General features: G+C 39.4%; 1 protein-coding gene across 1 annotated transcript in view; it reads right to left on the minus strand.

Moving 5' to 3' along the window:
• Nucleotides 1-15,952, minus strand: part of LOC111601112 (ecdysone-induced protein 74EF) — a 37,358-nt gene extending 21,406 nt beyond the window's left edge. The window contains exons 1-4 of the mRNA XM_023317559.2: nt 15,645-15,952; nt 15,228-15,578; nt 14,657-14,900; nt 14,412-14,582 (exon numbers count right to left, since the gene is read on the minus strand). Coding sequence (XP_023173327.2) covers nt 14,412-14,582; nt 14,657-14,900; nt 15,228-15,578; nt 15,645-15,731 — 853 coding nt within the window. The 5' untranslated portion in view covers nt 15,732-15,952. The remainder of the gene's footprint in view (nt 1-14,411; nt 14,583-14,656; nt 14,901-15,227; nt 15,579-15,644) is intronic.
• Between the last annotated feature and the right edge of the window lie 10,388 nt (nt 15,953-26,340).

Genomic DNA, 26,340 nt, shown 5'->3' on the forward strand with positions numbered 1-26,340 from the left:
TTCTCGAAGTCTCCGAACTAAAAGTTGATTAAACTGCACAATAACAAACGGCAACAACAACAATTTTCAAGTTCAACACAATGAATATCAATTTGAAAGAGCTGATGTTTTTTGTTGGAAATTTTCCAAAATGCATAGCTATAATAGAGTGTGTGCGAGTGTGTGTGTGTGTGTGTGTGTGTGTGTGTGTGAGTGTGTGTTCGTGTGTGTGACAACAAAAGATGCAGCTACAGCAACAACAACAACAACATATGGAACGACTTAATCAACATAATTCTCACACATTATAACGAACTGATTAGTACCTATGAAGAAGCTACACTAAAATCAGCTATAAAAGTTCATATTGTAAGCTATATATATATATATATATACATCTAAATCTGTGTGTGTATAAATTTCATTTTCGTTTGATTTGCATACCCTGCAAACGTCTATCATAAACCTATTACCCATTGAATCTAGAGACTCCTCACAGCTGGAGCAATAGAGTTGAGATTTGTATAAAGATATTATATATACTATACATATACTATATATATGTACAATATTTTTACAAACTCAGTTGTCTATAATGAAAGTAGGAGCTATAGAAAGCTAAAGCTAGCTAAGTTTCATATGCTATACTAATACAACTAAACTTTTCATATTTCATTTTTATTTCTTAAGCAAATTTAAAAAATTTAAAATTTAAAATTTAAAATGATCAAAATAAATAAATTAAAATATAATATAATAAAAATAAAATATAATATAATATTTAAAATTTTTTATAATAATATATACAATATTTTTTTAAACAATACTAAAATAATAATATTTAAAATTATTTTTCTATAAAATTTCTTAGTAAAATTCTTTAAATTTCTATTATTTTGCTTGATTTTCCATCAAATTATTGGCAGAAAAATTGTCAAGAACATGGCTTGAATTAAATACAAGAAAAGTTAAGCAAATTTAAATGAATTATTTTAAGACTTTTTATTTGACTAAATTAAAGCTAAGAGAATTAATCAAAATCTATGCTCACTTTTTCAATTCAAAAAATACTAAAACAGCTTTACAACATGTTACTACTCATTACAGGGTATCTACTAGTCGCACGCACTCTAACAGCCTGGTCTTACTTGTTTTGGTTTAAGTTTTTGTTGTTTGTTTATGTGTTTTATTGAAAAAGATTTTCAATGCCATTATTGTGCATGTCTGTCTCTGTGTGCATGTGTGTGTGCCTCTGTGTGTGCGTGTGTGTGTGTGTAAGTTGTAAATGCAAGCAAAGCAAACGTCCGTCTAACTGTACGACCGTCAACCGCAGACATTGGGACAGAGAAGACAGAGACGACAGGCATTAGAGGCGTCGGCAGACGGCGGCCACTGACGCTAACGCTGACGTTGACGCTGACGTCGACGCTGACGTTGACGTTGGCGCTGACAGCAACCAGCGACTGCAGAAATAGCTTAGCTGACGACGACAGCTCATCCAAGTTACTTTTTTTTTGTTTTGCATTAGCTTTAGTAACTGTTACTAATATAGATACAGCTGGACATCTATATATAAATATATATAATATATAACTTTTATATATAGATATAGATATGTACTATAGATAGACGCACGCTTTGCCATACTTTTCTCCATTTCCTAACTTTTTACACATAAAACTTCTAAGCTCTGCTCTTGAGCTACACACTTTGTAGAAGCTTTTATGGCTCTATAGACAGCTGAATCTGTACCAAAGGAAATAGTTATCTATGACAATAGACTATATATAATAGACTATAAATATAATCTATCAAATATTCATATTTTAAATACTTTAAATCAGCAAAGCAAAATTCAATGTGAGGCACTTGATGTCAGTGCCCTTCCCAGGTCATACTTTCAAGAAGAGTTTCCTTTAAAAATGCTTTGCTACAATCAATATATGATCATATTTAACCTTCTCTCAATTGCCAAAAACTTGTCTACAAACTTCTAACTCCCAACTACTTTCACTTAACTCTTCTAGCAACCCGCGTTATTTGTCTAATTATTTAAATACGCTTCTATCTCTTGGCACAAAAGCCTTTTCCATAATCAGTCATAATCCACACTCTCTGCTGCCGCAAAGTCTTCAGGCAACCCTCGCTTGACAACACTAAGCTGTGTAATTATGAATAAGTATACATTGTGTGCATACGCTCAAAGAAAGTTTTTGCACCGACATGGATGGCCGGCAGCCGGCAAATTGATCGTGCAATAATTACTGCATAGCTGCTGCAACTAGCTGCAACTAGCTGCAGCATCAAATGTTGCTGTGGCTGCTGCTGATGATGATGAAGTTGTTGCTGCTGCTGCTGCAAATGGAAAGCAACGAGAGGGAAAGTGTTTTTTTGCCAGCTATTGGCAGTTTTCATTTTCCATGGCATGCTGCCCGTCTGCTAATAGTGCCAATCGCATAACACACACATACACACACACACACACATGCACGCTCACAGAGTGACAGAAACACATTGGCATTGAAACGAGTCAAACGTCGTTTGCCTGCAGCTGGCAGCGGGGCAACGGCAATACACGCTACCTACCCTAAGTGAGATCGATCTACAACTGCAACAACAGCAAGCAGCGAGCAGCGAACAGCGCACAGCAAACGGCAGCAACTGCAACAACTGCAACAACAACGACATCAAATTTACACAAACTGCAAAACTGCAAACGACATTCAACCAATAGAAGTCAAAGTTCTGTGAGAAGGCGACAGATAACACGTCACTTGACTCGAATGGGGACATGGACAACATGCGTGCCAACCCACCCTGCCGCCCCGCCAAGCGACGCGACCCGACAGCGACGCTCTGCTCCCTCGCCCTCGTCGCGCCACTCACGATTTGCGCGCCGAGCCACTCGAACGAACAGTCAGCGATGTGAATCGGAATCGGAATCGGAATCGGAATTGAAATCGGAATCGTCGTTAGCGTCGTTCGGCCCCCTCTCGGCCCCTCTAGCTTTTGCTACACCAATCCCACGCCTCTTCCTCTCCCATCAACCCACTTCAGCGCTTGCATCTAAAACATTCTCAGCTCTTGAGTTGAAAACGTTTTCAAATGCTTTTCGGTACAATTTTCTCTCTCTCTCTCTCTCTGTCTCTCCCTCTCCCTCTCTGTTCTCTTTGTTTATATATTTTATAGAATTTGCGCGTATCGAACGTTGCATTTATTCTTGCCTCTTCTTGTTGCAACTTGACTTGGCCCAAAACGGGCGCCAAAAACTGTGGAACGGGCGCAATTTGTTGCCGTTTTATGGTCGTGGCTAGGCTGCCTATCGGTAGCTACAACAACAGCAACAAAGGCAATCAAACAACAAATAAACATTTTTCATTTTAATTTGTTGCAGCTCGCCGTTCGCAGCACTTGTTCAATGTTCTCTATGCTGGCTGCCTACAGGTAATCGATGCATACACAGGTAACTCTATAGCTGCATTTATGTTGCCAACGTGTGTTGTTGCCTCATGGGAGCACTCAAGTCGGCAGCTTTTTGTTAGTAATTTATTTGTATTTAAATGTTCGTTTAGATCTTGTGGAATTGCATAACATTAGCTTAGTTTAGAGAGGTTTGGCTTTTGATATTGTTTAGAGTGGATTTTAAATATTTCATTAGCATTTCTAAATTCTGAATTTCGCTTTGATCGCTTAATGCCTCTTCTCGTCCTCTCTATTTCTTTCGATTTCTTTTGGATGGATTTCAGATTCCATCAAGTCTTCTAATATCCATAGCACTGGAATCTTCCACTCAATCTCTCTACCTCTCTTTATCTCTCTCTATGATAGGGTTTCTTTCCATCCTCTATCATCATCATCATCTTTGGAGCTCTCTCTATCATTCATATGCCTCTTAGTTTCATTGTCTCCTCCTTTCATTGTCTCCTCCCATATTCTCTTATATCGTCCGTTTCTTCCTCTCTCTCTCGCTCTCTCTCTGCTCTCTCTCTCTCTCTCTCTCTCTCTCGCTGCTCTCTCTCTCTCGCTCTCTCTCTCTCTCCCTCACTGTCTTTCACTTTTGCACCTCTGTTTCTCTGTTGCTCACTTTCTTTATCTCTTGTGCTATATCTATACCTACTTTTCGATACATCGAGATCTCTCTCGATATCCATCGATATCTCATCTCTCTATCCTGCATCTCTCTATCTCTCTCTCTCTCTCTCTCTCTCCTCTCTCTCTCTCTATCACTTTTGCACCTCTGTTTCTCTGTGCCTCTCTCTCACTCTTTCTCTCTCTCTCTATCTATCTATTTATCTCTGTCTCTTCCACTCTTTCCTTCATATTGCTCTCTTTTCCTATTCTGTGCCCGTCTAGTCTTTCCCATTTCTCAGCTTCTTTCTATCTTTATCTCTCTCACACTCTCTCTCCCTTTCTACTACTTATTCTCTTACTCTTTCCTATTCATTGGTTTTATTAACCAGCTTTGGTTCTTCCTAACCATCGCTCTGCTGCCCGCTGCCCGCTGCCCGATGTCTTTGATCCTGTTTGATCCTCAGTGTATCTCTGTCTCTCTCTCTCCCTTTTCTCGCCCTATTTCTCGCTCCACTATTGCTCCATTTATCTACCTCGCCCACATTTTATATATATTTTTATTCATATATATATATATTCCCGCTCACTCAATGCGTATCAGTTTTCAATTATCATTTCATTATCTGCCAAATACGATCTCTAATAACAGCTCAATGAATAACACTTACCTACGGCAACACCCTGTAACGGCAACTGAAGCCTACACACACACACACACACACACACACACACACACACACACACACTCGAGCAATATGCATTTTATTTGCTTAGGCATATTTTTAATTTGCGAGGAAGGAGAACAAATAATGAGGCACTGCATAGATAGATACGACGACAAACTGCACTCGAACAACAACAACAACAACAGCATCAAGAAGAAGAAGAAGAAGAGCTACAACAATCAACACGAATCAAACCGAATGAAATTCACGAATCAAAACGAAACGAATAAAAATACAAATAATAAAATAGCAACAACAAATTTCCTTTTCTAGGTCTAGGCCAGCTGAACTGCAATTACATTCTAAAATATGCACATATGTTTTCTTCGAGTGTATGTGCCGCACACACAGAGAGAGAGAGAGAGAGCGGGAGAGTGAGGGAGCGGGCGCGAGAGAGTGTGTCTATGTGAGGCGCGAGTCTTTAAGAGTTTGCCTGATACTCGTCTGCACTTGACTATGGAAAGTATATAGAAGATATAGCTGTATATATGTGTGTGTATATATGGCAGATATACGTTTGATATATGCTATATATATCGTTCTATATGACTGCCTAGCCTAACTGTTTCCCAGTTGCAATTGCATTCATAATTTAGCGCTTCTTGGCCATTATTTGCCTTTTGGCCATAAATATTAAACTAGATATATCTATATAGACATATATCTGCTAAATATATATAGATTTATGCATGCATATATATATACACATTCGATTATAGATGCACACGTTGTCGTGCTCAACAGACATCCGCCTAATATATTTTTTTTTTGCAGTTGCAGTTGTTGTTCTCATTGTTGCTGCTGTTGTTGTGGCTCTTACGCATGCAGCGTTTCGCTTTCAATTTTGCGTGCCTCAGGTTGCGTCTCGCATCTCCCTCTCTCTCTCTCTCTCTCTCTCTCTCTGTTTATTCTTTTTGAAGGACAGACTATGTCTATGCTGTCTATGTTGTTGATGTTGTCGCTGTGTGCGCCTGGGTGTCGATCTGAATACCGAAGCCAAAGCGACCAACGCACAACACACACACACACACACACACACACACACACACATAAACAGGCATACCTTAAGACACGCACACACATACATACAAACACATATATATATATACGTCTGTAGCCCCTTTAATATATCTATTAAATCTTGCAACTTTGTAGCAGCATTAAACAATTGATCTAGCTACGCATTATTAATAACTATATACATACATATATACATTATATACACATATATACGTCTATGTGTCTGTTTGTACTGTAACATAATTTGCCTACAACTTGTTATGTAAATGATATCAAAGCCTATGAAGTTAGCCTTAACAAAATTCTAAATAAATTAAGTCTAAGTGAAAGACAAAATGTTTATGGACCTTATAACTATTAACTGATTCGAGTTCCTTAATAATAAAAAGATTCTTAAGATTCATATATATTATATACAGGAAATTTGAGATTTTGTGTTACACATTTTTTTTTTTGTAATAGTTTGTTGCAGCTTGTGGCAGATTCTAAAGCACACTTAGCTCTAGGCCTTATCTAGTGAGTGGACGCCTATGCGCGTTTAGATATCTTAAAGTATTATATAATAGTATTCAATTGATATATATATATATATATATATATATAGTAAAAAAGCGCAAGTAACTAAGGCATTTGGCCTAGAGAACAATGACACAGCGTGCATACTTCAGACTGGTACTAGAAACCCGGATGCTTTAGATGCCTAAATATATAAAAGGAATTTGTATACAATATATTATAATATTATAGAGCTATAACTCTAAAATAGACCTTTATATATATACTATATTTATCTACATTTAGCCTGCACACAGCCAATTAGTCCGCACACGTCGTGGATGACACAGATACATTTTGCAGCTAGCGTTGCTTTTCCGCACATTTTCCTCATTTGCTCGAGCGTAATTTGCTGCTTCTTCTTTTTATTTTTATACAAAAACTTTGCTCGCCATATAAATGTGTATCATGCATATCCGTTTACACAGATACTAAGCAAGCTAGTGTGTGTGTCGTGTCGGCACGATCTGAAGATCTATAAAAGCTAAACAGATTATAGCAAAAAAGATGCTGCAATGTGAGTGGGTGGAAATATATAGGTGGGTGGCCTGACGACTGATTGATAGAAGGTGATAATTAGGCACACACTAGCATATAGAAATGCAATAGTAAATGCTTGCCAATGGGTCACAAGTACCAGCAGAGCACATCAGCTGGAACTGGAGCTGGAACCGAGACTGAAACTGGAACTAGCGCTCAGCGTACTGCGCTCAAAGTGTTTGCTGAATGGGATATGCAAACAAGCAGCAAGAACGAAAAAAAAACTAAGAGAAGCAGTAGAAAGAAAAAAATAGCAAGAACCAAGAGCAGTTGATTTTGTATAATGAAGCGCCTCGCGCCAATGAAAGCAAAACGACTGCGACGCTGGCAGAGAAGTAGACGACGACAACGACGACAGCGGCAGCGTTGTTGACGATGCGCATCTAAGTTTTTTCGATGTCGCGGGGCAAAGGAGAGCTTTCGCAGACTCTCGCGAGTAACTCTCTATGTATGCATACATGTGTGTGTGCGCTTATGTGTTTGCCTTGCGTTTGCTGCTGCTACAAGTACACACACACACATACACAGCATACATAAAATACAGCGTCACGCGAGTGCAGCGAACTAATTCAAGGCTGCATACCACACGCTACAGCAAAGCAAAAATAAAGCTTTCGTTGTATTAGTGTGTTACTCTTCGCTTGGTTGGGCTCGCCGCGGCGAGTGTGAGCGAAATGTTTTTGCTCTCAGCGTATATATGCATGTGCATGTGCATGTGGCTGAGTTTGCAAATGTGTTTGTGATTGTGTTTCTGTTTTGTGTTTGTGCTTGTGTTCGTGTATTTGTGCACAGGCAAGACAAGTTCAGCGCTAAACATTCAAAGCCGACCAAAACTAAGCGCAGCGACGAAGTTGGGGGCGAAGAAGCAGACTGAGATCTGAGACCTGAGACTGAATGACTGCGGCTGTGACTGTGACTGCGACTGCGACTGCGACTGCGAGAATATTGTAAGGTTGTATCATCAGCAGCAGCAACAGGCATGATCATCATCATGGCGATCATCATTATCATCAACGTTGTCATTTGGCGCTGGCTTTTGTTTTCATTTCTGCTTTATAACGAGATGCGAAGTCGGCGGCACACGCTCTAATGCAATCAACACAGCAAGCGAACGTCGCACAAGCTGTGAAACTGGAACTGGAACCAAAACACACGCACACATACACAATTGCAAGCTCCTGTCTCTGTCGCTCTCTCTCAGCCCTCCCTTTGGTAACATTCAGGGGGAACTGTATTCAGTTCATTTGCTCAATTCTTGTCGGTTTGTTGTTGTTGTTGGTCTTGTTGTTGTTTTTGTTGTTCCTGTTGTCACTTTTTTCATTTTGTTGGTTTTCTAATGGGAACAGCGAAATGTGTTTTGCCTTTCTGTTGCTGCTGCTGTTGTTGTTGTTGTAGCTGCCATTGCATATGGAAAAGCATTGTGGCTGTCGCCGCATTTCATTTTCATTGGCCGTAATCGCATATGTATATAGAGAAAATGCATTTCGTATCCCCGTCCCGTTCCGCCATTTCCACCTCTGTTCCGCCTATTCACCACCCCACCAGAGCTGCTGCTGCCGATGCCGCTGTTCACCACCCTATAGATGTGCTCTATTATTACTTTTCGTTTTCTGTTTTGTGTCTGTTTTGTTGTTGTTTTTGCTATTGCTATTGCTGTTGCTTGTTGTTGTTAGCTGTTTGGGGTGAAGGTGAAAACTTGCAGCACAACGGGAGACTCAACGACGATCGTCGACCGACAAATAGTTGCCGATCGTTTGTTTTTGTTGTTGCTGTTTTTGTTTGGTGTGTTAATGGGTTACAGTGCAATTAGGACAGTGTGCCTGTGGAGCAATTGCTGCTGTGTTTGAATATGCAATTGAAATTTCATGTTTAACGCCTGCCTAGGTGAGAAAGTGAGAGCGTATTAAAGTAATGAAAAGGAATAGATTTGACGATAAGCTATATAGCTATATAGGCTGCATGATTCAATAGTCAATATAAGTGAGAGAAAGGTAAGTATTTGCATATGAATTATGTATATGTAATATATATATATATGTAAGCCTCTAAAGATCTATAGCAGGATGCGTATACTTTTCTATATTTATAAGAAAATCATTAACAAAATCTTGTTCTTGCTCTTTTTGTTAGCCTTGCTCGAATCTAGCTTTGCGGATTTGGGTTATTCTTGTTAAGCTGCGCCACGCCCTCTTCATCTGTGTGCCAAAAACTCATTACAGATATATCTTTTATTGATGGAGTCGCCATTAATCAATTGCAAAACAAAATGGCGCCCAGAATGACATCATGTAAGACACAAAAGAGACGAATGACAAAAGACTCGACATCCATCTAACACACACAAAATAAATATGTATAAAGGTGAGGCTCCTGCAAGGGGTTACGTATTAAGAGCCCAAACGCAATTGCAGCTCAAGATGAACGACTATCAAATACTCTGTTAATGTGTAGAGAGAGAGCTACAAGTTTGGAAGTGACTATATATAGAGTATAGAGTAGAGAGTAGAGAGTAGAGAGTAGAGAGTAGAGAGTAGAGAGTAGAGAGTAGAGAGTAGAGAGTAGAGAGTAGAGAGTAGAGAGTAGAGAGTAGAGAGTAGAGAGTAGAGAGTAGAGAGTAGAGAGTAGAGAGTAGAGAGTAGAGAGTAGAGAGTAGAGAGTAGAGAGTAGAGAGTAGAGAGTAGAGAGTAGAGAGTAGAGAGTAGAGAGTAGAGAGTAGAGAGTAGAGAGTAGAGAGTAGAGAGTAGAGAGTAGAGAGTAGAGAGTAGAGAGTAGAGAGTAGAGAGTAGAGAGTAGAGAGTAGAGAGTAGAGAGTAGAGAGTAGAGAGTAGAGAGTAGAGAGTAGAGAGTAGAGAGTAGAGAGTAGAGAGTAGAGAGTAGAGAGTAGAGAGTAGAGAGTAGAGAGTAGAGAGTAGAGAGTAGAGAGTAGAGAGTAGAGAGAGTAGAGAGTAGAGAGTAGAGAGTAGAGAGTAGAGAGTAGAGAGTAGAGAGTAGAGAGTAGAGAGTAGAGAGTAGAGAGTAGAGAGTAGAGAGTAGAGAGTAGAGAGTAGAGAGTAGAGAGTAGAGAGTAGAGAGTAGAGAGTAGAGAGTAGAGAGTAGAGAGTAGAGAGTAGAGAGTAGAGAGTAGAGAGTAGAGAGTAGAGAGTAGAGAGTAGAGAGTAGAGAGTAGAGAGTAGAGAGTAGAGAGTAGAGAGTAGAGAGTAGTAGTAGGAGACTGTAGGGTATAGAAACGTATATAGCTTATATAAAGTATATAGTTTATATGTATATATATGCACTAGATATTGTATGTATATTATATATAGTCTAATTAAGCAACATCGAATCGCTCTTTGCTGAACATAACAAATATCCATATCTATATCTATATCTGTGTCTATCTATCTATCTTTATCTATATCTATATAAATATAAAATCTGTATCTTATGCTACACAAATACACCTACATATATAAACACATATATATCTAATTCATTCCATTCTATTCTAACTAAAGAGTCAAAGCTCCGACAGCAAACAGAACAAAAAGTTGCCTCGTTAACCATGAAAATGAACTACCTTGCACGCACGCTTGCATCCAGGGTAGTTCAAATGATATCCGTTAATACTTGAACCCAGCGGTCAGCTGCGTCTTGCGTGCAACACAACAACAATCGAGCAACAACAACGAGAATCGAACAATTTTAGACAAAGTCGCCAAAACAAATGCATGAAAATGCAAACAAAAATAAAATAAAAACTAAGCACACAGCAAACATATATACATCTATATACATATATGTATCTGCATAGTATATATATATATACATGTGTATATATATTTATATGTGAACAACAATTGCCAATCGACCAATCAACAAAATTGCAAAGTGCATTTAGCAGTGGCAACATTTTGCACTTGAGGCAACTGGCAGTGGGGCAGTGGGGGACAGGTGCTGCTGGCAGCAGGTGGGCGGGGTGGTGGGGGTCTGCTTGGGGCTTAGACGTCGGTGACGGTGGTGACAGTGACGTTCGCTCGACTCGGCCCGGTTCGCTGGCTGGCAATGGACAAATGAACGCCCCTGACATCGTTTGTTGTTGTTGTTGCAGTTGTTGCAGTTGTTGCTTTAGTTGTAATGTTAATTGTCGTTAGGCGATTCGCCGCTGGCCCGTTGTCGCACGCAGAAATCCTGATTTGGCTATAACAACGCACATTTTCAAAAGCAAAAAAATTAAAAAAAAAAACAAAAAACGCGCGCGACACGATTTGAAATTCAAATTTTTGCCAGAGCCACAGAAATGCGTGCATTGTTGTTGTTGCTGTCGCTTTAGCCATGAGCCATGGCTAAAAGCACTTATGCATTGGCAACTAGAATAGAAAATGTCAGTTAACTAATCAAAATCAAAAGCCAAAACACACGACGAACGAGGGCTGGGCGAAGCAATCCAAACAAAAGCAAAGCGAATCGAAGGGAGATACAGATATATATAAATATATATATATACAGATATATATATATATATATATAAATGTACGTGTGTGTGGATAGACAGCTGCAAAGGTTATATAAATATTTATATAGGAAGAGGAACTCCTTGTCTAATAGAGTGGGAGAAAACATACATTTCGAGTGCTGAGAATCCAAAAGGAAATATATCAAAGATATATACGTATGTATAATCATATATCGTATATATATCTTATATAGCCTGCCTTGGTCCCACACTCACAGTGTCTCCTCATGTCTACATTAGCGGAGCTCTGGTTGACTGAGGCTGAGGCGAAAGCCCTCTTTAATTCTCCCTCTCTCTCTCATTGCTAATTCTCTCTCCCTTTCTGGCTCTTTATATTCTTGTATATTTTTGTCGCTTCATCTCTGAATGTCTGTATGTCATTAATTCTGTCTCTTTCTCTGTCTTAACATTTGTCTCTTTCCATCTCTCTCAATTTCCTCATCTGTGTATCCTTCCCGCTATATATCTTTATTAGTCTAAATTTCTATCTATGACTTTGTCTCTTCCCATCTCTCTCTCTCTCTCTTTATTTGATCAGTTCTCAGTCTATCATTCTGTCTCACTTTGTCTCTGTCTACCTGTCTCTGTCTTACATATCTATCTGCTACTCATTCTCTCTCTCTCTCTCTCTGCACATCTATGTCTCTACATTTCCGTGTTTCTATCTCAAAACTCTCATTAATCATATCTTCCTCTCTTCCTCCCCATACTCTCTATCTCTCTCTCTCTCTCTCTCCATCCTTCTCTCTATATCGCCCTTCCCATCTTTCTTTTCTTATTTGCCTGCCGCAATATTGTCTCCTTCGCCCTCTTCCCATTTTCTTTTCTCCCTCTTTCTCTCATGCTTGTCTCTCGCTCTCCCTTTTCTCTCTCTTTCTCTCTCCCTCTCTCTCTCTTTCTATATATCCATGTTTATATATTAGTATCTCTCTTTTCCTAACTACCATATATCTCTCTCTCTTATTTCTCTTGCCCAACTTCAACTCCCTTCCTGTCTCTCTCTCTCTCTTTTTCTCCCTTTCTCTCTTTCTATAACTCTAGTCAGCTGTTTCTCTATAAACCTAGCAAATTCATGTTGGAAATCTATTGCAAGCTTCGGCCATTCGTCATCATCAGTGGATCAGTGCAGCCCTGAAGTGAGGGGCCCAAAAAGTCGCGAACGCAGAAACTAACGCACTTTGTGCAAATGTGGCTAAAACGCAGCTCGCTGTGTCGTGTGGACCCCCTTGACATTAATAACGTGGCCAAGTCGCAGTCAAAGCTGCCGTCGCAAGCAAAAGCTGATGACAGAGCGAGAGGGAGTGGAAGAGGGTGGGCAGGTTGTGGGATGTCGAGGGGGAGGGGGAGGGGGAGGTGGGCACTGCTGCCAGGCTGGCCGCAATAGAACCTTGGAGCTACCCTCTCTGCTTTGAACACAAAAGTGAACAATCTTTGCAGCCGCCGTCGTTAACCGTTCACAATGTCAACGGCTTGACGCGACTGCGACTGCGACTGTCACAGCGACTGTGATTGGGCAGCAAGCAGCAAGCAGCACGCAGCAAAGCGAAATAAGAAGCGAATCCAAAAGTAAAAAATGAGAGAAAAAAGGTGCCCACTCATCAAGGCGTATCCTTGAAATGGTAAAATTAAAGTTCAATGCTTGAGCGGCGCTTGAACCCAGGACAGGGCGTCAGGACACGACCCAGCCGAGCGGCAGCAAAGAGGCGTCTAGTCTACCTAAGCCAAACAATCACCCAACTAAGAGAGAGAGAGAGAGAGAGAGAGTGGGAGCGAGCGAGAGCGAGCCTAGCTATGCGCCCATTTTGATGTCTCGCTTTTCTTTTTTACGGCTCGAACTCGCACGAAAATTTCAAGTTCAAGGTTGCCAGGAAAGCAGCCATACACCCCGACAGCCCCCACTGCCACGCCCACCCAGCCAGACGTGGGCTTCGTCTTTTGTCTGCCTCGGCTGCGTCTCGGCCCATTGCTCATTGCGTGGCCGCCTCTCCTCACCTCTGCCAGCCGCCATTTTGTCTGCCTCTCTCGCCCCTCTCTCTCTCGTTCAGTCCCACTCTCTCCCTGTCTCTTTCTGTGTGTGTGCGTCGTTTCCTACACAGTGTCGGCCATGGCAATATCCTTTTGACCTTGAAGCGCACAATTTCCACACGCAAAATTTTATTGACCTGCCTGCAGGGCGGCGACGTCTAGTGCTAGCTCCCTCTAACCCACTCTGTCTCGCGCTCTCTCGCTCTCTCTGTGTGTGTCTTGAGCGTGTAAAGGAAACATAAAAAACGTCGAAAAAAAGTATAAATAACAAATACAAAGCCGACGGCCACCCGCATCCCGCGACGTGCTCTGTCTGGCTGTGGGTCCCTTTTAGAAAAAGGAAGTAGGTGCCGTGGGTGGGAGTGGCAGGCGGTTGTTAACGCTGTCTGCAACAGTAAATAGCTCAACAACGGACATTTCTTAATAAAGACTAATTAGAGCGTAAATCAGAATTTTCGAATGCAAATTCTACATTTTCCAATTTTCATTCCATAGAACCTTAATTAGTTTACGTTAAATAAATAAAAATTCGCTTTGAACTTTATCGTAAATCCCCCAACTTCAAAGCTTTTCACTAACTCTCTCTGGTGAATTACCACAACTATATCTACTTCTTATTCAAGTTCTGCACCAGCTACTAACGTTATATGCATTACGATGTCTACACTTTTACTCAAGTTCGCAACCAGCTGTTAGCACGTAACTCAATACGATATTTATACTTTTAGTTAAGCTTAACACCAGTTGAACCAGCTTTCAGCTTTTATTTATCCCATACATCTACCGCTGTTTAGTAAAGACACATACCACAATGAATTGCGAACTAGCACAGTGACTGCAAAACTTGGTGTTGTTTCACAGCCAACTTCAAGTGAGTCAAACTGTGTGCGCAGCCAACTTAATGTGATCGACGGACAAGTGCAGCAGACTTCACGTTAAATAACGCGCGCACTTATGAATTATGAATTTTATAAGTAAAAATTTTGAAATAAAAAACGACTTACCATCTAACTTATCCAATCTCTTGTCTATATTTAAGCACTTCGACATAAGCTTTTCCACTAGTAATGGATTCGCAGAGGCGCTCGTCACAGTCACAAATCGCGATTCTTCCGGCGTGCAATCGCCATTGCTATTGTTGTTGTTGTTGAGCAGATCGCAGGGTAGCAGAAAACCTTTGCAATATATATATATATGTATGATTATGTGTATACGTTTATAAAAAATGTTTGTGTATCTGATAACTAACCATTTCGCTTGGCTGCCGCAGCGGCCGTCGTTGTGGCCGTCGCTGAGCTGGCGCCAAAGCCAAGCAGCGCTTGACCATGCCCACCGCCTCCACCGCTATCCGCTAAACTGGCGCTGACTGTGTCGACCAATCCTTGAACGCTCAACTGTACATTATCCTTTGCCAGAAGATCATCGCCAGCGACAACGGCGGCGGCAACACTTGCAAAGTCGTTGTCGCTGATAACGTTGTTGTTGTTCTCCTCCTAGGAAAGAGATAGGCATAGAGGAGGAAAAGGGAAAGAGGCAACAAATAAAAAGAGTACACGTTGTGTTGTTATTGTTGTGAGGGAAGAGAAGAGCAAAAAAAGAAACACACATATTTGTGGTAGGGAAGAAAAGAGCAAAAGAGAAAACAAATTATAAACGGTAAATGCGGCGCAAGCTATGTTCAAAGCTTCAAAGCAAAAAAGTCCTGCGCAAGGAAATTTATGTGTGTAATAGAGAATGTGTGTAAGAGAGCGAGAGTATGATGCATGTATGAGTGTGTGTGTATGCGTGTGTGATTTAGTTCAACTTGTCTGCGGATGTACATTTTCGACTTTGACCTCAACGGTCGCCAAATCGGACAGCAGGCTCTCGATCTCGAAGTTGCTCTCGGAGAGCGTGCGGAACAGCTCATCGGAGGAGTCGCTGCCACACAACGGCTCCACCACCACATTCACATTTCGAGCTGCTGTGCCGCAGAGCTCGGACGATTGTTGCTGGTGTTGCTGCAACTGTTGCTGCAACTGTTGTTGCTGCTGCTGTTGCTGCTGCTGCTGTTGTTGCTGTTGCTGTTGCAATTGTAGCTGAAGTTGTTGCTGTTGTAAGGAGTTGTTGTTGCTGTTGTTGTTCGAGCCAATTGTTGGATTAATATTCTCCGCATTGACCGTGGAATCATCCTGCCAAAAAAGTGAAGCTCAGCGGTTAATAAAGTATAATTTTACAGGGCACATGGTAATACGTACTGTCATGCAGTTAGCCAAGTCTAGGCCGCCAACTAAACGACCATCGTTATCCGGACACCAGAGCAGCGCGTCATCGATAAAGGGCATCGCTGATAGGGCAAAGCCTGCACTGCAAATACTGTTAACTGCCAGCGTGTAGCCGTTTCCTCTGCACCCCTTCACTTGAGAAAAATTCCTTTTAAAATATCCCCACTTACTAACTCACTCTCTCGGACAGTTGACAGAATGTACGCCAAGTATGCTTTGTCTCTTTTTAACTTAATTTAGCTTTATGAGCTTTAAAATTTATTGTAAACTTTTGACTTATCACACTTTTGTTTTTGTTTTTTTTTTTTTTAATTTTAAATTTCAGTTTTCACAAATTTAGTTTTAGGCACTTTTTTAGACGGTTTTGGTTTGGTTTCCGTTTTTTTTTTCTATTATTTAAATTTTTGAGTCTTTTGTTTTGGACGTTTTTCTCGTTAAACCAAAAAAATAAAAAATAAAATTATGTTCACTCTAAAATTCGTTTATGTACTACGTGTGTATATCGTATATTACTTTACTTCATATAATATATAATATTATTATCATATATTACTGTGATTTTGGCTTAAAGTTTTTTAAGAGTTTTTTTTTTGATTTGCCCGCTTAAGGTCTGAAATAAAAAGAAAGTGTTGAAAATTAATTTAAATATTAGAGCTTCATATATCTTAATATACATTTTTTATAATTAAAAATTATAGAATTTTCTAAAGGATATTTGCAACGGTTAGAGCAGAATCAACAATATGCCTTAAATTTACTAAGTGGCATTCACTCTTTCAGTAGAGCAGAGTTGAGTTTGAGGGATATTTGTATAAAATATACTTAAGGGTTCACACGCACAGGGATATTTACAGGAAATTATTGAGCAAACGATAAGGGATATTCGCTTAAGGAATATTTTCATGTGCTTGCTTAGCAAGCTAAGGGATATTTACAAGGAATAAATTTCCTTAGGGACCTTTTCATCAACTTAATAAACAAAACATAATTTTAATTTAAATATGAGAAAATATTTTTGCAAAAGCCAATTATTAATAATAAATAATGGTTATTCAGCTTGTTTGCTGCGAATGTCTTCGGCTTATGTGGAAAATCAAAGCTGGGGATGAGCTGGTGAAATGTTGATGGAAAGTAGTCTCGATGCAATGCATTGTTTTGATTATATTTTGCTTAACTTCCGGTTAAAAAAAAAAAACAAAAACAAAACAAAACACATAACATAAGCAACTATCAAAGTTAATTTCGTTTAAAGTTCAATAACATTTCAAATTGCGAATTACGATTGAGCAACAACAGCAACAACGGCAGCAGCAGCAACAAAAGGGACTGCAAAATTATAGTTAAAGGTTTTGCCATGTGCAACAGCTGCAACAGCAAAGAAAAAACAAAAAGTTGCAACAAAAAAAACAACAACAAACTAAAACAGCAAAAGCAACTTTGCAAAAAATGCTTTTTACATAACATGTTGTTGAACCGCATGCAAAGCAAACGACGACAGCAACAACAACATCAGCAATAGCAACAACACGTTTAGCTGCAACTGTTGCCGCTGCCGCTGCCGCTGTCGTCGCTGCTGCTGCATTTCGCTCTCTCTAAGCTGCCAAAACCAATGCAAGTGAAAGTCTAACAACAACAACGGCAACAGCCGCAGCAACAACAATTGCAAGTTGCGTTCATAGCGCAAAAAGTTCGTTAACATTGAACTACGAAACATTTGCTGCAAAGCGCAATAGCAACAGCAACAGCAACAGCAACAACTATAGAGAGAGAGAGTACATTGAACAGCAACAACAACAATAATTGACATTACAACATTGCGCTGCCTGGCACTGATGCTGCTGCTGCTGCCGCTGCTGCTGTTGCTGCTGGCTGTGCCTGCGTTGGTTTTTCCATTGCATGCCAGTTTGCAATTGCTGTTTTTGTTGTTGTTGTTGTTGTTGCTTGGTGATGCGCATGCGGCGCGGAAAACTCGTTTTCCATTATTCAATACAAACAGCAGCAGCAGCAGCAGCAGCAACAACATCAACTGCCAGCAGCTGGCGGCTATTCACTTTTCTGCTCACAAGTTCACCAGAAGAAAACTTGAAAGAAAAGCCAAGGCAAAAGCCAGAACAGCAACAACAACAACTACAACAGGCATTAGAAAATGTTGCTGGGAGCAACTGTTGCTAGTTGCTGCTGCCGAGTGGCGCCAATCTTCTGCTGCGTAATGCACACTGATTAGAAGATGTCGACGTTTATGCAAAATATTGCCTTTTGCCTTTTTTTTAATAACAGCTCAACGGTGCGTATACACAATCTTTGATTAGACAGCGACAGCAGCAACAATGGCAACGGCAACAGCAACAGCAACAGCAACAGCAACAATTGCTCGCATTTTGATTAGCTAAAGCTTATTACATTGTTTCATTCGTATTTGCATTATGCTCGCAGCACTTCCTGGTGCACACTTTGAAATTGTTCTTGGAATTGGGCGCGGCTCCAACTGTGCAGCTCGATTTTCTCTCTTTCTTCTACTTTTTCGCTGCATTGCGAAGACAAGCAAAGGCAAAAGCTCAAGTCTGAAATTCCAGACAGAGCTCTACGTGGAGAGCCTTGCATATGACAGATTTAGAATACAATTGTCATATAAATTTGCTGATTGTTCATTGGAACTAGTTCAGTTGCATCAACTAACGATCAGAATATTTCAACAATATTTATTTATTTTCTTTATTTTGAAACTTAAGTAGAGATATGCAGAAAAAATATATAAATAACTAAGAGTGACTTGAGTATACCCTGTGTCATGGCCTTATTGGAGTATTCAAAAAGTGATTTACTTTTATGTATGTCTACCTTTAGCGCCTTTATTTACCAAGTTTGTTAACTGCAGCTTTTTAAGTGTATATTTTAATTTATTAAGGTTCTTAGTTCTATATATGAAATACATGTTTCAGAGAAGTTCCCATTAATGAAGAAGAAGATTAAGAAATGTGTTCAGTCTATCTATCAATTTCTAGTTAAAAAACTTATGAAAGCTTAAAGCTTTTTAAAAGAAGCTTTCAAACTACTTTAAATACTCACTCAAGTAGAAACATCTGTCAGCTAAGAGACCCGCAACTAGACATAACCAATACAAATACATCGTGTAAACTAAATAAGAAGGAGGCACGGCAAATTACAATTGGAAAACTGAAACTGGTCAAATCTAAATTGGGAAATTTTGATTTTGTAACATATAGAGTATTACGCAGTCGGTTACATTCGCCTTCATTTAATGTCTCTGTTCATAAGTATCTTACAGAAAAGTGAGTTTTTATATGGAATGCTTTTCGCTTTGTCTAGATTTACATGAGATAATTATCTATTATTTATCTATCTATTATAAGTATATATATATTGTAGATATATATAAATAAAAACTGTTTGTGCTACTATAACAAATAAATAATAATAAATTCTATAACTCACCTCTGTTAGATATATATATATATGTATAAAGATATATATATTTATGTAGATGCGGCTTATCCAGAACGTGTTGTAAATATTGTTGCACGTCTTTTATTGAACAATAAATTGTCACTAATATATACTTATATGTGTGTATATATTATATACTATATATGTGTATATATGTATAGGTATGTCTAAATGTTTTTATCTAATCTAGAAGGCAGTGTAAAGTTGTCCAAAAATTTGATTGTTAATTTGCATTGAAGCTTTGTTTGTTTGTTGCACTTGCAGCAGTTGTTGTTGCTTAAGAAGAAGAGTAGGTTGCCAGCACTTGTGTGACAGCAGGTAGATATCTTTGCTTATCTGCTGTTGCTGTTGCTGCTGCTGTTTTATTTTACAACGTATGCTATAGATGTACAAGTATAAAGTTTTATTGTCATTAGCAACATGGCTGACATTGACCAAATTTGCATTTGTTCCCAGTTTCTTGCTTTGGGCACGCATTTATGGTGTTTGCACGTGCACTGTGGCATTTAAGCGAGGCCAAATGGGGGCCAAAGGGCACCTCACCCCTCTCTCTGTTAAGTTCTTGCTCTATCTGTGATTGCTGTACGCTGGCCTCTGCAATAGAAAGAAGAAGATATTAGATTAAGTTTCAATAGTAATTATGTTTAAGACATTAAATATATTCTATATTTAGAGCTTAAGTTATGCGAAACGAAGCTTAAAACTCGTGACTTGCTATAGCAATGTGCTCAATGTGCATTATTTTAAGAGAGGGATATTCATATTTATATGCATAATTTCCCACTTGCTTTGATTAGCCGAAATATGCTTACAATACACACACATAGAGTGGCAGAGACATAGAGTTAAAAGAGTTATGCTTAAGGGATATTACACTCACTCTCTCACTCACTAAGAGCTGTTTACTCTAATTCCTTTAGGTATATTTCCATGATATTTTCAACTTAGTAATTGTTTAGGATTTCCCAAACACTCGATCAGGGATATTCACTTAAGGGATATTTACGTGTAATGACTTGGCAATTAATTGCTAAGGGATATACAATTTCCCATTCCATTTGCTTAGCTATAGATATGCCAACATATACTGCACACACACACACAAACAAACTTACATAGCCATAACTATTTCGTTGATATTTGTATTTATGTACATGCTGAGCTAAAGCTTTCGGCTGCACTCGCTCCGCAACTCGAGAATAAGCTTTTATTTTATTGCCTAGTCAGCGACAGAAGCAGCAGCAGCAAAAACAACAACAAAGGCGAAAAGCTACGCAAACAGTTGAAAAACAAAAAATAATGCGTTAGACTTGCGCTCTTTGTGGCTTTGCGACGACAAGGTGCAAAGAGTTGAGCGGATAAGGCAATGCGTGGGCGCTTGCGAAGGGGGAGGAACACAGAGAGCGGGAGAGAGAGAGAGAGAGAGAGAGTGAGCGAGCGGGCGTGATGTCTGGTGGTAGAGCGCCGGCGTCTTTAGCTTTGTCTACATTGTTGTTGCTCATTTACTGCGTAAATATGTTTTGCCTGCTCTTACTTTTTGCTATGACTGTTAGCTTTTTGCCACTATAGTAGTACGCGTATACTATGTCTATATATATATGTGTGTATGTTCGTGATGTTGTGCTGTTGTTCATATAAATGTGTGTGTGTGTGTGCATCGTGACCTTCTCACACTGTCATGGCTACGTATAAAAATTGTATAAAAATAAAAGCTTTCGTTTTATAATTTGTATGCAGCTCCATGCGCGTGAGTGTGTGCGTGCGTGAATGTACGTGTGTCTAGCGTGTGTGTATGTGTGTGCGTGAAGAACATAGACGACTCGTGCCTTTGCGACAGCGACAACAACAACAACAACAAGAATCGTTTTTCATTGAACAAAATATTATTTATGTTCCGCTCAAGATCGCATTTTTTGCTAGCTTAATATTATTGTTGTTGTAGCTGCTGCTGCTGGCTTAGCTAAGCTTTTGCAGCAGTCTACTTCCGACTCTGTTCTGATAAAAGTTTATTCGGATATACATATTTGTTGAGCTCTTAGAATTTTAAATTCAAGTTTTCTATTCGGTCAGGTGTCGAAAGATTTGTGTTGCAGATGTTTCAAGGTCATTCGAAAAGTTGTTGTCCACAGTTCTATTAGCTTAGTATGAAAAATAGTTAGATAGTTAAAGACATAGAGTTAGAGGTCCATTACTCGTAGTTAAAGATTATCTTTGCATAAAAAGCACACTTGACTCTTTACAGGGTATATGTTTTCTTAGAGGTAGTTTATTAGATTAGAATACCATATTTACAGGGTATTTTCTAGTTCCATAGTCTTATAAAGAATTGTTCATTAATTTACATAAACTGCGTCCTTTTTACTTAATTAAGCCTAAACTTTTAATCGTTGCCCACTATTTAACACCTTTATTTTACTTTAAATTTTATGTATGTATGCATGAATATATAAATATGTATAAAATATTTATATATAAAAAATTTTAGCAAATGGTCTAATATTCGTAACCTTCCTCGAAATGATTTTTCTCTAGTTTTTCGTAGTTCGTTTCGTCTAACCGCAACAACAACAGCAACTGGCATGGCGGGTTGATATTGTTGTTGTTGCTACTTTTTGTTTTCTTTGTTGTTGTTGCTGCTGCTGTTGTAACCTTCTGTTCTGTTCGATTCAAGTTTAAGGTCGAACCCAGCACCGCCGCCCTCTCCGCCTTAGTCTAGACAACAGACCCTTGAGTCGCTAATGCCCACTAATAATGCCTTATGCAGGGTGTTTTTGTTGTTGTTGCTGTTACAAGGGCACAGCCAATGCTTGTTGTTACACGCACCTAAACACACACATACACACATAGACATGGACACACACACAAGCGTACACACGGTTAAGCTAAGCCTATAAGAGAGCAGCTGGAAACGCGCTCTCTTAAAGCATTTAACAGTCAATTTCTTCGCTATGCTTTGCCATTTAACGGTTAATTTGTAATCGAATTGTTAATGAAAAATAAAAAAAAAATAATAATTAATTGACTTGTGACCAATGCATTGGATAATGTTGGCGCTATACAGACCTAATTGCTCTAGCCATTTACTGTGTCTTGGTCTAGGGTATCAAATGAGTCTAAGAAATTTCACAGATATAAAAAATTATGATGAAGGTTAAAAAATAAATAAAGTAGAGCATAGAAATATCGGTTGTTAATAAAAAACACTTCACCTTTAAAAAATACCATTAAGTAATATATAAATAATCAAATAACTTACTACATATATATATATATATAAAAATATTTATGTACACAAAAAATAGATTTTAAATACATAAGTATATAAAAAAAGTTTAAAAAATTTACAATAACTTATTCCTTATATCGCCATTTAAATAAGCTTTAATAAAAGCTTTATTTAGCTTTTGTTGTGTTTTCTTATAAATCAGATTCGTCTTAGATTTAACTAAACAAAATTTGTTATAATTAACCTTCGGCGAGGAATTTGTGTTGACTAAGATTAAGACTTAGACTAAGAATATGTTTTTTGTTTAATTTGAAAGATGACAACTGAAATATTATAACTAAAATGAAGAATACGAAGATGAAGATGAAAACGGAATAGTAACAAAGAGCTGCGCGCAACTTGCATTTTAATAAATTTAATTTCATGAAATAACCATAAATTCACATGTTAAATGGAAAATTTATTTATTCTGCTTCTTCTTCTTCGGTGTCACAAGAATTAAGATATAAACACATACAGGCAGACAGGCAGATGCATATGTATGTATGTATTTGCAAGCATACATAAATACATAGATAGATATATTGGTATATGTATGCAAGAATGCATATATACTCGCATACACACATATGTACATACATATACAAGTATTTCTTATATATATTCACATATGTATATATGTATGTATGTAAGAATTTGTAAGCAAAGTTTCATATGTATAAGCATACACACATACATACAGATGTGCATGCGTGCAATGACAAACATACATACACCCATGCCTACACATACATACAGACGCACATACCTACATGCATACAGACAAATATATATGTATATGCATAACTATAATAGAGTGAAAAAGAACATAGACAAAATCTTAAGTGTCGCACAAGTTGTTGTTGTTGTTGTTGCTGCTGTCGCTCAACTGTAAATTCAAAATAAAATACATAATGCTATAAAAACAGAATAGTCAAGCGCTACTAACCTTAGACAAAAACAGAAAGAAAAAAGCAAAAGGCAAAAGCAAAAGCAAAAGGCATATATCTAACTACAAAATATATGTTTCTATGTCTGTCAGCCACTATACACATACATACATATACACCTATATATATGTGAATACGCGCGCTTGTGTGTGTGTGTGTATAAAATACGCAACCTTCAAAAAATCTAACAAAGCAAACTTGTTCAATAGTCATATGCGTATCAGGAAGTCAACATTTCAAGGATTGACTCATTGAAAAGTCGAATGCGACAACAACAACAACAGAAACAAGTTAGTCGCTAGCGCGCGCACACACATGCGCATACGTACACACACATGGACACACAGACACCAGTGCATTAGACGAAAACTTTGAAAAGCGCGCCGGCAAAATGCAGTGCAAAAAATATTTACAGTAAAGCACACACACACACAGCGTAGCAAATGCTCTGAGATCACTTGAAATGGCTGCACTCGCAACTGCAGTCGCTCTCACTCTCTCTTACTCTCTATCTGTCAGTGTGTTGAGCTTTTCTGAGCGACGCTGCTTGCGCATGTATGGGTAAGCGCATTCGCTAAAGGCATACTCTCTTACGTGCACTCTCTTATATTAAGCGCTGACTTCATTCAATGGGGCTGCTGCTGCTGCTGCATTGTTAAATAAAAAGTGCAAATACCGTAAGATTTTGCTTTTGCTGCTTGTGTTGCAAATTTTACTTTTCAATGTGAAATAATTTTAAAACTAAAAGTTAAAGCTATTATGTATGAGGTAATTGTCAATGGCAATTTGCGTATTTCTAAAAAATAGAATGTATTTACAATCGCGATCAGTCGTTCGACCTGTAAAGACGTGAATTCGAACAGCCTTCGCTTAAGCTCTACTGCTGCAGAGTTCTAAAAATAGAACTTTGCGGTGCATTCTTCAACGCAACAGCAACAAAAACCGCACACGCAGCGTTTTCTTATCGCTTGCTTCCGCGTAACTCAATTGCTTTAATTGCAATTTACGAAATTTCGTCGCTTGGCGCGAGTGCGCCTGCACTCAAAAGCACAATCCGCGATGACATCTAATGTCAATAACCTCGCTACAGCTGTAAAGGTAAATGCAGAAATGCAAGCCCAGCTTAACGTTGTGATGGCAAATAGGCAAGCCTCCATCATGCCAATAAACTCAAAAATAGATATCGCCTCCGTGCAAGGCATCACTAACAACAAAAACACGAAACGTAAACAGCCAAATTCACCAAAAACCATCAAGAAAAGGCTCATCTTCGACGAACCAAGCACCAGCAATGCAGCATTAATATCAGAAAATCGATTTTCACTGCTCGTAGAAGAAGATGAAGACTACAGCGAATCACCTGTAGCTCCAGAAGCCCCAGTATTGACCGACCAGCAAACTACTCCGAAACCTCGTCCGCCCCCCATATGGTGTCCAAACATCAAGTCTGTGGCCCTACTTCAACAGATAATAGATAAAGTAATTGATGCTAAATCATACGTAATTAAGCCAAAGAAGAATAACATAGGTGTATTAACCCAATGCAGTGAGGACTATCGCAGAGTTATAGACCACTTTACTAAGCTGGAATTGGAGTTCCACTGCTACCAGCTTAAGGAGGACAAACCATATAGAGTCGTGTTCAAAGGGCTTCACTCCAGCACTGATACAACACTAATTAAAAAGGAATTGGAAACCAAAGGCCACACAATTACAAATGTGCACAACCCACTGAGCCGTATGGACAAAACACCGCTAAATATATTTTTTGTTGACGTGGCTCAGGCCCCCAACAACAAAGAAATTTTGGACATTCGAGTTGTCTGCAGGCAACGCTGCACAGTGGAACTGCCAAGAAGATACAACGACCTGACACAATGCCATCGCTGTCAAGAATTTGGACACACACAACGCTACTGCCACAAAGCTCCCAGATGTGTGCGTTGCGCCGGGAAACACGCATCCAAAGACTGCACCCGCGAAAAGGACCAGGCACCAACTTGTGTGCACTGTGAGTTACAGCACCCAGCCAACTATAAGGGCTGCCAAGTATACAAGCGGTTGCGCAAATTGCAATCCCCAGCACAAAAAAGGAGTCCCACACAAACACCGTCTACGGGTCCGAGTACTGCTTCCGAAATTACAAGGCCCCGGAGCATTACCCAAGCCACGAGCTTTGCAACGCCTATTAGTGGTGTTTCTTACGCACAGGCCGCTAGAGGTGGACCGTCAAATAAGAATACCACAAGTGACACTTTGTTCACTGAAATGCTTCAGCAACAACAACGTCAGTTTGACGCAATTAATGCCGAGCTCAAAGCGATGCGAGAAGTACAATCCCAACAAGCAACCATGCTAAACAGTTTAATGGCCATCATAACCAAGCTTGCCTACAAATAATGGCTTTACGTGTGGGTATCTGGAACGCCAATGGCCTGAGAAACAAGACTCAGGAACTGGCTGCGTTTCTCTCACAAGAAAACATAGATATAATGTTAATAACAGAAACTCATGAGTGCCCCACTACACAAATTTTCGGATACGAACACTATCAGGCTCATGGTGAAGGAGCAAACTGCTTTGGTGGATCCTCAATCCTCATACGAGCAACAATACCGCATACACCTTTACTGCCAATTTGCAACGCAACAATGCAGGTCTCAGCCATCACCCTGCCTACGTCTATTGGAGCGATCGAAGTTGCGTCAATTTATCTTCCGCCAAACACTGGTCTGTGTGATCATCACATGGAACAGGTTCTAGGCCAAAGGTTGAATAAGACCCTCATCGGCGGCGACTGGAATGGATGGCACCCATTTTGGGGAAGCAATAGTGCGAATCGTCGCGGAGAAGTCATATTTGAGGCGATTCAAAACTTACAATTCAGCATATTGGCGACTGGAGCCCCCACCCGTTACCCAATTAATGGACACAGGCCCTCGGCAATCGACTTCGCTGTCTACAAAGGCATCTGTGACCGGCAATTGAC

This window comes from Drosophila hydei, unplaced genomic scaffold (genome assembly GCF_003285905.1).
Source record: "Drosophila hydei strain 15085-1641.00,03,60 unplaced genomic scaffold, DhydRS2 tig00008135-arrow-pilon, whole genome shotgun sequence".
Classification (NCBI taxonomy): Eukaryota; Metazoa; Arthropoda; class Insecta; order Diptera; family Drosophilidae; genus Drosophila; species Drosophila hydei.